The 13,728-nt window shown below is 43.6% G+C and overlaps 1 protein-coding gene across 1 annotated transcript in view; it reads left to right on the forward strand.

Moving 5' to 3' along the window:
- Positions 1–13,728, forward strand: part of CHGB (chromogranin B) — a 343,457-nt gene that overhangs the window by 236,353 nt on the left and 93,376 nt on the right. The window contains exon 3 of the mRNA XM_078649509.1: positions 3,303–3,396. Coding sequence (XP_078505635.1) covers positions 3,303–3,396 — 94 coding nt within the window. The remainder of the gene's footprint in view (positions 1–3,302; positions 3,397–13,728) is intronic.

Below are 13,728 nucleotides of genomic sequence, written 5' to 3' on the forward strand. Positions count from 1 at the left end.
GGACCAGGTCAAAAGCTGCTTTCAAGTCAACATAAGCTAGGACAGGTGTCCTTCCATCAGTTATGTGTCTTTCCATGCTATGAATAAAAGCCTAAAGACTTGGTCAATCGTACTAACTCCTAATCTAAAACGTGTTTGGCATTGTGAGAGAATATTATTCTCATCTATCCAATTGCTAAGTTTGGTTAGAAATTGTTCTGCATATACTTTTGGCAAGATGTCAATCAGACTGATAGGTCTGTAGTTAGCAGGATCTTGTTTGTTACTCATTTTAAAAATAGGTACAATTTTAGTCCCACTCCACGTATCTGGTACTGTTGCTTTGAGGCCTCTGCATTGCATAACAAGTTTACATATGGGGCTCACACTGCCTTAGCATGTCTCAGAAGGTCCTCTTAACTTGGAATACACTCCCAAGTTGTGTCTGAGTCTCTGGGCCTGTTGGCTAGAGGGGGTAGTGTAGGAAACTAGAGTTTGGTTGCAGTAGTCCCCCCTTGACTGAAGTGCACCGGGTTCCTGCTAGTGAGGTCCGCAGTGCCAGTGTCCTTTTCCAGAACAAGTTCACCGGTCATTTGATCCTCAATTGATCAGGTCTTTAGTCCTTCTGCCAGTCCCTAGCAAGTGATATCCCTTGTACCTGGGGCATAGGTAATAAAGAGGTTCCCGAAAACCTGGAGCTTATATTGTCCCACTCTAAGGGACCCAGTACCAAAGTTATGCAGACTGCCACTGAAGGCTGCGTGACGAGGGTCTCTAAAAAGTGAAAACATGAAATGGCACACACCCTGTGTGCCTTATCCCCTAACATTGCATGTAATATTTGTAGGTCACCCCTACAGCAGGTCTTACAGCCCTAAGGAAGTACTGTATTATATTACATGTGAGGCTATCTGCATGAGCAGACAAGCCCCTGTGCTGACCAATTCAATTACTGACAGTACAAGTGCACACGAAAGCCATCTTAAGGGATGTACACGACACTGGGCTAAACAAGTTTCCTAGCTACAAAATGGCTTCACTGAAACCTATGGTGTTTGGTATCAAACACTTCATATTAATAAACCCACACCGATTCCAGTAATGGATTTATTCATACATGCACCCAGGGGGTACCTTAGAGGTACCCCATTGAAACCTACTGATCTCTAGTGTGTTGGCTCACTGGTCCTGTCCAGCCTGCCACCACAGACATGTTTGTGACCCCCTGGAGGTGAGAGTCCACATTCTCTGAGGTCGGAAACAAAGCCTGCTCTGGCAGGAGGTGTTGTCACCTCCTCCAAGCGGAATGACTAGTAATCTTCATATCTAGGCAGGAGGCTTCAAAGGCCTCCACTCCCTGTAACATTAACCCTGACTTCCCCCAGATAGGCACAATTGCTACCCCCTGCCCAGGGCCCATTTGGCACCAGGACAGATGGGAAAATTAGCTAGTCAGGAGGCATGTTTACCCTCAAGCTAGTGCCACCCCTTAAGATAGGCTACCTGAAGTGGACACGACTAGGACAATTCCACCATCTTGGTTTTTTATGGAATTAGGTCCTCTGGGTCCCGGTTATGCCCACTTCACACCGGAAGTTGTTATATAGAGGGTGTAGTCACCCTAAAGGTAGGTAGCCCATTGACATTCCCTGTAATGCCACTAAATACAGAATTTAGGTGCCACCCCTGATGCCAGGACTTCAGAGATTCAATGGACCAAAAGAAGAATTGGACTGATAACTTTGCTGACCCGAGAACCAAGGAGCATAACTGACTTGGCACCAACCTTGCAGCCTGCCTGCTGCATCCCACTCTCATGGAGAAACCGACTTGTCCTGCCACTGTGCATACTCCAAGAAACCCAGAGGGCTACCAGTGCTTTGAAAATTGCCAAAGAACTCCCTTGGAGTGGAGGGGCTACTCCCTTACAGCCGCAGGCACCAAAAGAAGCAAGGACAGGTTCACTGACCTGCTGCCTACTGCTACTACTGACACTGCACCCACCCAGTAATAGGTCACCATGCTCCTACAGGCCTGATCTGTCCTCTCTCCAAGTACTAGGACGCCAGGACCGATCGGAGCTTCACAGTACCAACGCCTGGGGTACCTGATCCCTCGCATCAACCACGGCTTGTTGTGTCAAGTCTGAACACCAATGTTGAGGAACTCTGACTTGAACATTGAAGGACTTCTGGAACAGTGAGACCCACACTAAGAGTGGCCCAGCTGCTCTGTTTGCCCCCTCCAGCAGAGCCTCCGACTGCCGCCATCCGACACCTCTTAGTGTCTCTGCACTCATGCCCCAATGAGTCCGAGGGAGGGGGCGGTGCCCACGGTGTCCTGAGACACACAAGCGCCGAGCCCATCCTTGGGTCTGGCCAGATTGGACTCACAGTTGCCACCTGCAGCCTCTTTCTGCAGGCCCCCCCTACAACCGTGACTGACTCCAGCACCTAAACTGATGCCCAAAGACACCACTGTACCCGAGCTCCACAGCCCAAGGTGAAGAACAGCCCTGTAAGACACTGTTAAGTGCCTGAATGCAGTACATGTTTCCGCCATAGGATAACATTACCGCTCTCTAAAATTGCATTGTGTCAGCTTTTGAAAACTGTAAAAATAAATAGCTCAAAAAGTACTTACCCAATTCAGATGATCTTGGCATCTAAATTCTTATAAAAATATTTTTATAAATTGGGGTTGGATTTCTTTGAGTGTGTATCTCACTTACTGCCTTTATGTGTTCAATGAATGCTTAGCACTGCCCTCTGATTGGCCTAACTGCTCGCCCACACTACCACAAAAGAGAGCTTTTGGGTTATCATTTGTGCCTCTGTCAGCCAACTGGAGTTTGCCTGGACTCTTTACACAATATATCTAATTTTGGTCCACTATATGAAGAGCCACCTTCCTACAGTATTGCCATGAACAACAATTAGGGGTGGGCAGGGGCCGCTGGCATGTACCTTGGTTCCCCTTGCACTGTCCTTAGTAATCCCATCATTAGCCATGAACTCAGAGTTTCTTAGGGCAGATCCAGGAACCTACTTTACTTACCATGACATAAGCTTCCCGTAGCTGCTCAGCAGCAAACAGGAAGCTGACCCTATAGTAATTGTGGGACAAAGGCATACACATGATATCACTGGGTGTCAAAGAGTGTGTGAAGTGAGTGCTGGTACCCCTAGCATGTTGGAAACTCATTGTTCTTGGGGACCAGTACACTGGTGTTTAAACATTATATTTAGTTGTTATTGTGAGCTTATACTTGGTGCTTTTTTAGAGGAGTCATTTACATAAGCTTTTGTTTTTTCATATTGCAGGTAACGCGTTGCATTGTGGAAGTGCTCTCAAATGCTCTGGGAAAAGCTAATGCTCCACCAATTAATCCTCTTTGCAAGGAGATTCTGAAGAAGAGTAAGTATTAGTAAACAATAGCCAAACCCTGTATCCACAATTAGATTTGCAGTTTTTAACATTTATATTATGGTTGTTAAATTATGGTAGTCAGTAACATTAACAATATGCCATTTAACAATTTTATAACATCATATTAATATCACTGATCTTAAATTAATGCATCCTAATGTTTACCCTATGGATTCTTCATTGCTCTTATTTTTTACCCTTACAGAGCATCTATTGTTTATTTCAGTTTCTAAAAGTCATAACTCCTTGCTATGACATCACAACAGTTGATAACAAAACTGGTTATCAACTGTTGTAATTTCATAAAGGCCTTCCAAGTCAGGTTACAGGGCCCTCTGGGAGCCAGCCCCTGCAGCACTGCTTGTCTGCTTTTACTAAAAGCAGAAAGCACAGTTGCAGTATGGGGAAGGAAGGCAGGGTGGGTAATGGAATTTTGTTACGTATAGAAGGTAAGATGTTTATTTTTCACATTTGTGTAAGGGAGGAGAGGGCATGTTATGTATAGCTCTCCCGTTATCCCATAAGTTGCAGGTGATTTTGGGGGCCATACATAACATAAAATTATAGATCAGTTAAAAGTGAATTACGAGGATGTTTTTCACATCGGGATTCTGACATCATAGACAACTTAAGCTTTGCTCTTGTTGTCTATTTGATGTCACTCAGAACCCCTCAGTGCAAAACATCCTGTAATTAACTGCTACCCATCTATAGTTCTATATATGTATTTTGTGAAAATAAGGCAGGCAATGTCTAGTCAAAGAAAGTGTTCATATTTTAGAACTCTATAGTGATATGTGCTACCTATGTTTACAGAATATTTGACCCTTAAAATTCAGTCAAGAAGAAAAGGAACACCAGATTATAGCTTCAAAGGTTAGCATCTTGACTACCTGGTTGGTGTAGTTTGACAGCATACCAAGTTTGTGTGCATGGGGAAAGGAAGTGTTAAAGGCAGGGCACGTATTGTAGGATCTATACCTACACCAAGGCCTGTCTGTACTCAGCATAGAGCCCTGGAAAAAAGAATCATTCTGTAAACTAACCAGAGGCAACAACTCATTGAATCAACATGATCTCAGAAAATGATGCATTTCACAGAAGAGGATAGATGTGAGCACTGAGAGGAAGACACAACACCAGCACCGCTGACCACCATTGCCAGAATCAACTTTGGTCAAACAAAATGTGTGAATTCAGCTGTAATGTCCCAAACCCAACTAAGATGGCTGGGTAACATTAGACAGCCAGAACCTTCTAAGTTCTTGTAGACACAGAGCTATTTATCATTAGCATGCAATGAGTGCTCTTGTTTTCTAGATCACCACAACCAGCCCTGACCACAGCTCGGACCACTATCTAAACATATGCTTGTGTGGACACACCTCTTTTGTTGAGAAGCTTCACAGCGACATTCTCTATTGCTACCAGGCCCACTATAGCATATACATGGGACAGCTGCAGAAGCTCCTCAGAACGCTGCCTATAACAAAAGAAGAAGGACTGCCCTGCTGGACCCTTGAACTGCAACACGCAGACTTGCACTCTAATGGACTGAACCTGCGGAACTCTCAAGGTGCCACAAAGAAAGGGCTGTGCCTTACTCAAAGAAAAAGGAGTGTGCTCCCTGATCAATAACAAGTATCACAGAGATAGAAGAAGTCACCTTCAAATTTAAAGAGAGGACCACCCCAGCTGACCAGTTGAAACGAAATGTTTCCCGGTCTGTGCAGCTGCATTGTGGAAATGGAGTCATAGCCACCAAGAGGCAATCCAGTGTTACTAAACACTTGGCTGGAGCTACTGGACCCTTATTTTGCCCCACAGGAACTCAGAATCAACCAAATCTCAAAGTTTGGAAACTTTCTGCAAAGTTTTGCAGAATATCTCTAGGAGAAGACCAGCTTGACGTTGAGATTCAAGTTGCCATCATCGAACCGTGAATCGGCCTGACCATGCTGGTTTATCCAGAGACTTACCAAGGCATCGCTCTGCAGCAGCTGCTGTCATCAAATTGAATTTCGAATCCGAGAAGCCAGAGGACCTGCCAACAAGCCCATCGACGAGAGAAAAGCTCCAAGAAAAAGACTAAGTACGAAGGTAACCTTTTGACAATGACCTAGCCATTACGGATGACCTAAAACTTTGACTTTGTCCCGGTCCAGCACAACCAGAAAGCTGAAAGTGGTGCTTTAAGCTTTCTGGGATTGAAAGGCAAAAATGTGGATTTAAACTTTGAAAATTCATATCTCCGGTTCCCTACATTTGGTTTTTGTTGTTTTGCTATTGTTTTAAAGATACAAATGTTCTCTATTTTTATAAAGGGATGTTGATTTTAATTTTGTTGTGTCTTTTACTTATTTACTGTTTTGGTGATATTAAATGCTTCATACTTACCGGTCGCTTAAGTTAAGCCTGAATGCTCATTTGCCAAGCTACCAAGGGTTGATCAAGGATTAATTTTTTGAGACTTGACTGGACCTACTAGTGATTGTCGTATTATTAATAGCTGAAGGTGAATACCCCCACCCTCTAATAATCCACTTTCCTACACATATTACATGTAACAAGTTAACCCAATGTTATCCTATAGGCGAGATAGGCCTTCAGTAGTGAAAAACAAATTTAAGAGTATTTCAGTACCAGGACATGTAAAAGTTAAAAGTATATTGCAAACTTTTTAAATACACCGCACTCTGCCCTTGTGGCTATTTAGGGCCTACCCTAGGGGTGACTTAAATGTATCAAAAAAGGTTTAGGCCTGTAAAAAGGTTTATTTGGCAGGTAGAAATGGTATTATAGAACTGCACACAAAGGCTGCGATGGCAAAGTTGGTGGGACAATCAGTGCTGCAGGCCCATTAGTAGCATTTAATTTACATGCTCTGGTACCGCTTTACTAGGGACTTACAAGTAAATTAAATATGCCAATTATGGACAATTGAATGTTAACATGTTTTAAGGAGTGAGCACATGCACCCTTTAGCACTGGCTAGCAGTGGTATTGTGCACAGAGTCCTAAGGCCAGCAAAAACAAGAGGAAAAAGACAACATTTTGAGAGATGACCACCCTAGACTGACAGGTCCAACGTGTGTTTCCCTCAGCAGAAAAAGGAGGAGAACTTTCTATCCTCTTGGGAATTCTTATCAAAAAGGCAGAACAACCTGGAGAGACCATCAGCATTGTCATGGTGTAACCCAGGACGCTGTTCCACCATAAAGTCCATTCCGTGTAGCGAGCTCAAACACCTAAAAAATTCAGAATACTCCACCCTCACATTCATCAACCATTTGAGGGGCCTGTGGTCTATCTGAAACGAATATACCTCTTTTTAACACATGCTTTTTCCCCATAGGGAATTACAACGCGGTTGTTACGAAGACCGCGTTGTAACAACTCATACCATTAACCCGCAATTCGTAACAACTTTGTATTATAAATTCGCAATTCGTAAAAAAATTGGGGAGAGGAGTTGGCTTAACGGCTAGGGCGCTCGACCTCGGACCTGGAGAACTGGGTTCGAGTCTCGGTAACGACGCCAAAACCTCCTGTGATTCTGGGCAAATCACTTAATCTCCCCGTGCCTAAAAATGAATGTGTGTCCTCATGTAACGTAACATGTAACGTAACTGGTGCTATGTAAAGCGCTCTGATACCCGATTCGGTTCAGGTCTAGTTCGCGCTATATAAAACTCTGCCAAAAAAAAACCCAAAAAAACAACCACTTGCAGAGGGGGGGCGCTAGATGTTGGAATAGTATCATTTACTATTCCAACTTCAGTACGTCCAACAGTAGGGAAGGTGTTGGATTTTAAATCCAATACCTTCTGCCCCCTTTGCAAGTCATTGTTCTGACTTGACAAGTAATGGTATGCATTGTTAAGACACAGTTGTTGTAAAAACCGCCTTGTAATTCCCTGCGGGAAAACGTATTCGTGATTAACGAAGTTTACTGTCTGAACCTGGCACTGAGCCCCAGAAATATATGTTCTTTGCTTCTTCAGTGCCCAGACCATAGCAAAGGCTTCTCTCTCGAAAGCACTCCAACTCTTTACTTGCAAGTAAATTAAATGTGGCAATTGGATTTAAAGTGCACAGAGTCCTAAGACCAACAAAATCGAGTTCAGAAAAAATGGAGGAGTAAGGCAAAAGGTTTGCGGAAAGACCACCCAAAAGGTGATAGTTCTAGCAGTGGCATTGGTCACATAAAAAAAATCAATAGAGATTATGCAATTTTTCCACATTTGCCCTGAAATAGGATCCATTCTAGCAGAACCCTCTGACACAAAAGAAATAACATTAGTGTTGGACCTGGCCCATATTGTAGGGTCTCACAACAGCATAGTACAACTGATATCTACCTGATTAGTATATTTAATTTACCTAAACACCCTAGTAAATGCGACTATATGTACACAGGGACTGGAAATTAAATACTACTAGTGGGCCTGCAGCACTCATTGTCCACCCACTAAAGTAGCCTTTTAAAACATGTCTGAAGACTTCCACTACAGCCTGTGGTGCGGTTTTAAACTGCAATTTTGACCCGGCAAAATAAACATTTTGCCAGGCCTAATCCTTCCTTTTTAATACTTATAAGACATCCTAAAGTAGGCCCTGAAGGCTCATAGGGCAGGGTGCATTGTATTTAAAAAATAGGGCATGTGTAATTAAGTTTTTTACATGTCCTGGCAGGGAAAACTTCTAAAGTTGTTTTTAATTGTTGCAAGACCTATCTCTTACATTGATTAACACCGGGTTGCCTTATTACATTTAATAGGTAATAAGTTTGGACTGGGAGCAGGTAGAGATATTTTGTTTACACTAAAATGAATTGCAATTTAAAAACCTCATTAATGGTAAACTCTGATTTTAAGTCACAATTTTGAAAGTGTCACATTTCCTTGTCCTATCCATCTGTGCCTTCTGCCAGTATCCTGGGTCACATGACTGTGAATGTCTCTGCTGTTGGGGTGTCTGTACTCCTTTCAGATGGTGAGACAAAAGGGAAGTAGGTGTGAACAAGATGGGCCATCCTGTCAGGAAGATTGGGGGGCAGATCTGTGCCAAGACCCACTTATATTTCAAAGGGCCGTACCTCCTGCACACACAAAGGAACTTGGCACTATACTTTTGTCACTTTAGACTTCTTCGAGTATTGACACGGGAAGGGAAGAAGTTTCCAGAACCAGATGTGGAGGGGGTGGGCAGTATAAAGAATCCCCCCAGTTCAAAGACTGCCATCAGGTATAAATATTGGACCTCCAGAGCCACTCATCAGTGCACTCCTGAATCTGTGAATATTACAGAAGAAGGGCTGCCTTTCTCCTTGAGGCTGCCCTGCTGCTTGAGGTCTGCCTTGCACCTTAGAGGGATGCCTTGTTGCTTAAGGACTGCTCTGCTCTCTGAGAAGTAAGAATAGACCTGTTCCCCTCATCCCGGCTCACCTGAGAAACTTCAAGGGTCAGTTGGCTGACCTCCTGGCTGAGCTACATGGACACAACAAGCTCTAGAGGCCTCCTTGCAACTGCCCAGCTGCATTGGATCACATGGACCTGCAACTGGACCTCCTAAAGCGCTGCTGGCCTCTGCTCGAATGAGTTCCTAATCTCCACGAGGTGCATCTCCAGGTCCTGGACCCTTGAGTGTCATCAGTTGAGCTCCTCCTGTGAAGAAAGGTGAAGTCCTGACATTATGGGCTCTTCACAATCACGAACGGGCCTGTTCGCGCCCCAACTCTACCGCCTGCAACGGCCACCATTGCAAAGCTCCTGTGAGCCCGACTCTTCCCAGTACAGTGACTGTCAGTGACTACATGCAATGTAAGACCTGCACTTTGCGCTACAGCAATGACTATCAAGCAGTGACCACCAATGCGAAGCTTAGGCACAACTGTCCACGACGTCCGAGCGAATTTTATGGCTACAACAACAATAGTCTGCGCCGCCCTGCCTATTCTTCATGCTACAGAGATGACCATTCACAAAACTCTCCCTGCTCCTCACAACCTCTGCCACTGCAAATGGAACTGTTCATGCTGGAGTTTGAGAAGAGTATCCTTTCAGCAGGACTAACAGGGTCTCTGTATCGGTCCCCCACTCCATTGCAGTCGGCCTGAATTTTTGACTTTTACCCCATCTAGCATGACCAGACGACTACTGTTTATTTAGGCTCTATATCTACATAAAGCTTGAAATTGCATAGCTCTGATTCTGCTAATTTGAATTTTATCATTTAGGTTTCATGATATTTATTAAAACATAATCTATTTTTCTCAATTGGTTTAGGATTTTTTTCTTGTGCTGTGTTTGCACTTTATCACCATTTGTGTGCTGCGTAAATAATTAAACACATAGCCTCTGAGTTAAGCCTGACTGCTTTTGTGCCATGCTTTCAGAGGACTAAACACGGGTCACTTTAGTGACTTTTGTGGTTCACTCTGGCAAGGATTGTGGTTGTTGCTTCAGAAGAGTTTACCTCCACCCCCTCAACCAATAATCTAACTTCCTGCAAAGAATCAGATAACCTCGCAGCTATGACACACTATAGAGGGTTTCCAGATCTGGCATGCTCACCTTATACCTGGGATTCCACCTGTATGCAAAGAATGCCCACAAGAATGTGGCACTTCACATGTGATAGATGACTATCCTATGTCAGTGATGATAGATAGCAGAGGATGCTATCAGATGTAGAGGATAATCACCAAAAGTCAGCAATGGCCACCATATGTTACAGCTGACCCGCAGATGGCAGTGATTGTCACTAGACACCAGGGGTACTGTGCCCCAATATGTATTCCAAAAATATCCATCTTGTGCCAGGGATGTTCACTAGCATCCAGGAACGTCTACCAGAATACACGTGACTATGAGAAATCAATTCTTCGTATACACTAAAGCGGGGATTCTCATCAAATGCAAGGGATAGAGAATTTCTCATGTAAAGGCCTCATACAGACAGGCAGAAACATATGAATACACACACTGATGTTTTTGCGCACACACACACACACAAAACATTAATTGCTCAAACACATCAATGAATACAGGGACACACACACACACATAACCATCCTCCTGCCCCGTATAGCTCTCACCTCTGTTACAGCAGTCTATTATCGTCCCTGTGGTTGAAAGATCTGTTCATCGTAGCACAGTTCTGAGAGGTGGAGGTATGTGAGAAGGGCTTGTTTGGCCACACGGTGCAGAGTCACACAGCTTTCCTAAGTTCACAAGAGAGAAAGATGCTTCTTGAGACCAGGAACCAGCACAGCACCAGAACCAGGCACATTTAGGGCTGTCACCAAAGCCTGTACAGGCATGGTCCAAGATACAATCTAAGTGTAATGAGGGATATGTTTAGCAGTGAAGATGAGGCAGGTATAAGCAGCATTGACTGCCGAATACTCTTCACTGGTTTCTAGAGTTCTCTGCAGGCTCAACCAATGATGGTAGGAGCGAGGAATATAGGGGCTTTGTCAGTACTCTGGAAGATATATGAAAGCACCAGGGCTACCCTCTTTACCTGCGGTGAACAAGATCAATGGTGCATTTGGAGATAATTTTCATTCTACCAACGTTCAAGAGGGAAGCTTACTACATTGTTTCTTGTGTAATATTGTTTTATAAATAATAAAACCAAATAAAAATGAATTAGTGATATGTTTACATCAAAACATAATCAGACACTGGAGGTCAATAAATTTGACAGTGTTAAGAGTGATTTGTGGTGCTGTTTTCTTACTAGTTTATGCTAAAATAAATGTCAGAGAAAGTTAACAAGAACTTAGTCGACTTTAATCCAGGGGTCATCAACAGGACAAAGTAACTGTCAGGAGCAACTGAAAATTAAACTCACACTTTCATTTCCAGATCCCTCCTGAACATTGTTAGAATAAGAATCATTTACAGAATACTGTAAGGCACCTTGTCATCCTGGTCATGTGTGTGGGGGTGCGGGGTATTATGGTGTGAAGCGTTCCATGGCTGTTCCTCTGTCAGATTTGACTGTTAGTGCGGCACAGCTTCCCTCTCTGATGGAGAAGCCACCCTTGATGTTCATCAGTAAATGTGGCAGTAATATATTTTTATTTTATACTATGAACTGAAACACTTTACAGTGTGTATTTGATTTGCTGGAGCATACATTTATAATCTGTTGCTCCAAAGTCAAAGCATTTGAGACCGAACTCAATGACGGAAATGCCTATTACAAGTTATGTGGATGAAATGGGGCATAACATGCAGATTTTGGTACATACCACAACAAAGTTTGTATGTCCTGGTAGTTATCAGGCATTTTCTACCTTTAAATTCCAGCAGGTTTGGTTTGACTCGCTGGAATGTACAGTGGGTTGTGTTTTATTTTTAACGCACCAAGTATACACTAGTTGCTATAAAAATAAATTCACAATTTATAATTCTGATGTGTGCGGTAACAGGAGTTACAAAACAGATCAGTAACTATCGGCCAACTCATGATGATGGCTGAAGTCAACATTTGTCCCCTTGGTCTTTTGAGAACCAACAAGGGAGCTAAGAGTTTCCAATAATGAATGCGGATTCAGTGAGCCTAACATCTGCTTGATGGGAATCAGGATTAGCTGCTTGATTTCTGAAGAACTCAAGAGGCTGTAATTTGGGAATCTCAGACTTTTGACTTCAATCGCAGTAATTTAGCCATATTGTGGAATTTCTTGATTCACACCAGAGGTCCTCACCTTCATTTAAGAGCTTAAACTGGGCTGTCTGGTAGAAAATCACATAATAAACAAATAAGGACTCCTTATCCCAAGCCTACATTCTGAGAAATCATGGGCAGTGTTTCATGATTGTAAGCTCTGCCAAGCATACTAAAAACATTATGAAAACAACCTGATTTAAAGATGAAACACAAGCATCAGTTCATTCACATTTCTACCAGTCGATAATCTCTGAAACCTTGTCAGCCTCTACTGTCAGGGTACGGTTGTCTTCATAGCAAATATAAAATCTGACCACACTCCCTTCCCATGTGTTTTCATGCAATTCCAAGTAACAAATGCACCAGCAATGCAGTAAGACTGATTTAGCCAAGGTTGACCGAACTACTTGCTTTTCAGGAATTTGATCTATACTACTATTAGGCGGGTAAACTCGGGAACCACAGCGCCAATCCACACACCCGATACATTGTTGTAATCGTCAGGGTGTGCAGATGGACATAGGCTATATAAACTTAATAAATATACGTAATTGCAAAAATTTACCACAAAAAAAGTAGTCCCTTGGAAGAAGCGCCGGCCGCAACGTGCGTGCTGACGTTAGGAGCACGGGGAGGAGCGGCGTACAGGAGCGCGAAGAGGACCGGTGGACATGAGCGCGGGGAGGAGCGGGGAGAAGCGGTGAGGAGCGGGGGACAGTTGGTGAGGAGCGGCGGACAGGCGGTGAGGAGCGGCAGACAGGCGGTGAGGAGCAGCGGACAGGCGGTGAGGAGCGGCGGACAGGCGGTGAGGAGCGGCGGACAGTCGGGGAGGAGCGGCGGACAGGCGGGGAGGAGCGGTGAGCGGCGGATGAGGTAGGTTATTTATTTATTTATTTAGGAGCGTTGAGCGGCGGCAAAATACAAAAGCAAACGTTACATTAAATGAAGCAAAAATGACAATCGTGAGCCAATAAAATAAAAGAGGAAGCAAACGGTGCATTACAAAAGTGAGCCAAACAGTGCATTACAGGAGGAAAAAGTGACGTGTGCAGGTTACAAAACCGTACAAAGTAAGCAAACGTTACTTTAAATCAAGCAAAAATGACAATCGTGAGCCAACAAAATACAAGAGGAAGCAAACGGTGCATTACAAAAGTGAGCCAAACAGTGCATTACAGGAGGAAAAAGTGACGTGTGCAGGTTACAAAAGCGTACAAAGTAAACAGAGGTATAATACTGCATTACAGGAGGAAAAAGTGACGTGTGCAGGTTACAAAAGCGTACAAAGTAAACATAGAGGTATAATACTGCAATATATGGAGGAAGGCTCCGGGGGACCCACGGACAATGTTGGGCCGGGCGGGGGCCCTAAAGCCTAATTGCTCCCGGACAACGTCGGGACGGGCTGCTAGTTGTGAATAAAATGAGGCCAAACTTGGAGATTATTTTAATACAAAAATACAATTTCCAAGTAAAACCCAAAAGTCCCATTTTATTAGTTAAACCAATCAAAGTATCAGGATAGTTTGGATATGTATTAAATCTCTCCCTAGGAGTATTAGAAGAAATATTACCAATAGCATAATGCTTTATTTTTATGCAACTGACATCCAGTGCCACTTGTCTGGGGACATC

Source organism: Lissotriton helveticus, chromosome 6, assembly GCF_964261635.1.
Source record: "Lissotriton helveticus chromosome 6, aLisHel1.1, whole genome shotgun sequence".
NCBI classification, from domain to species: domain Eukaryota; kingdom Metazoa; phylum Chordata; class Amphibia; order Caudata; family Salamandridae; genus Lissotriton; species Lissotriton helveticus.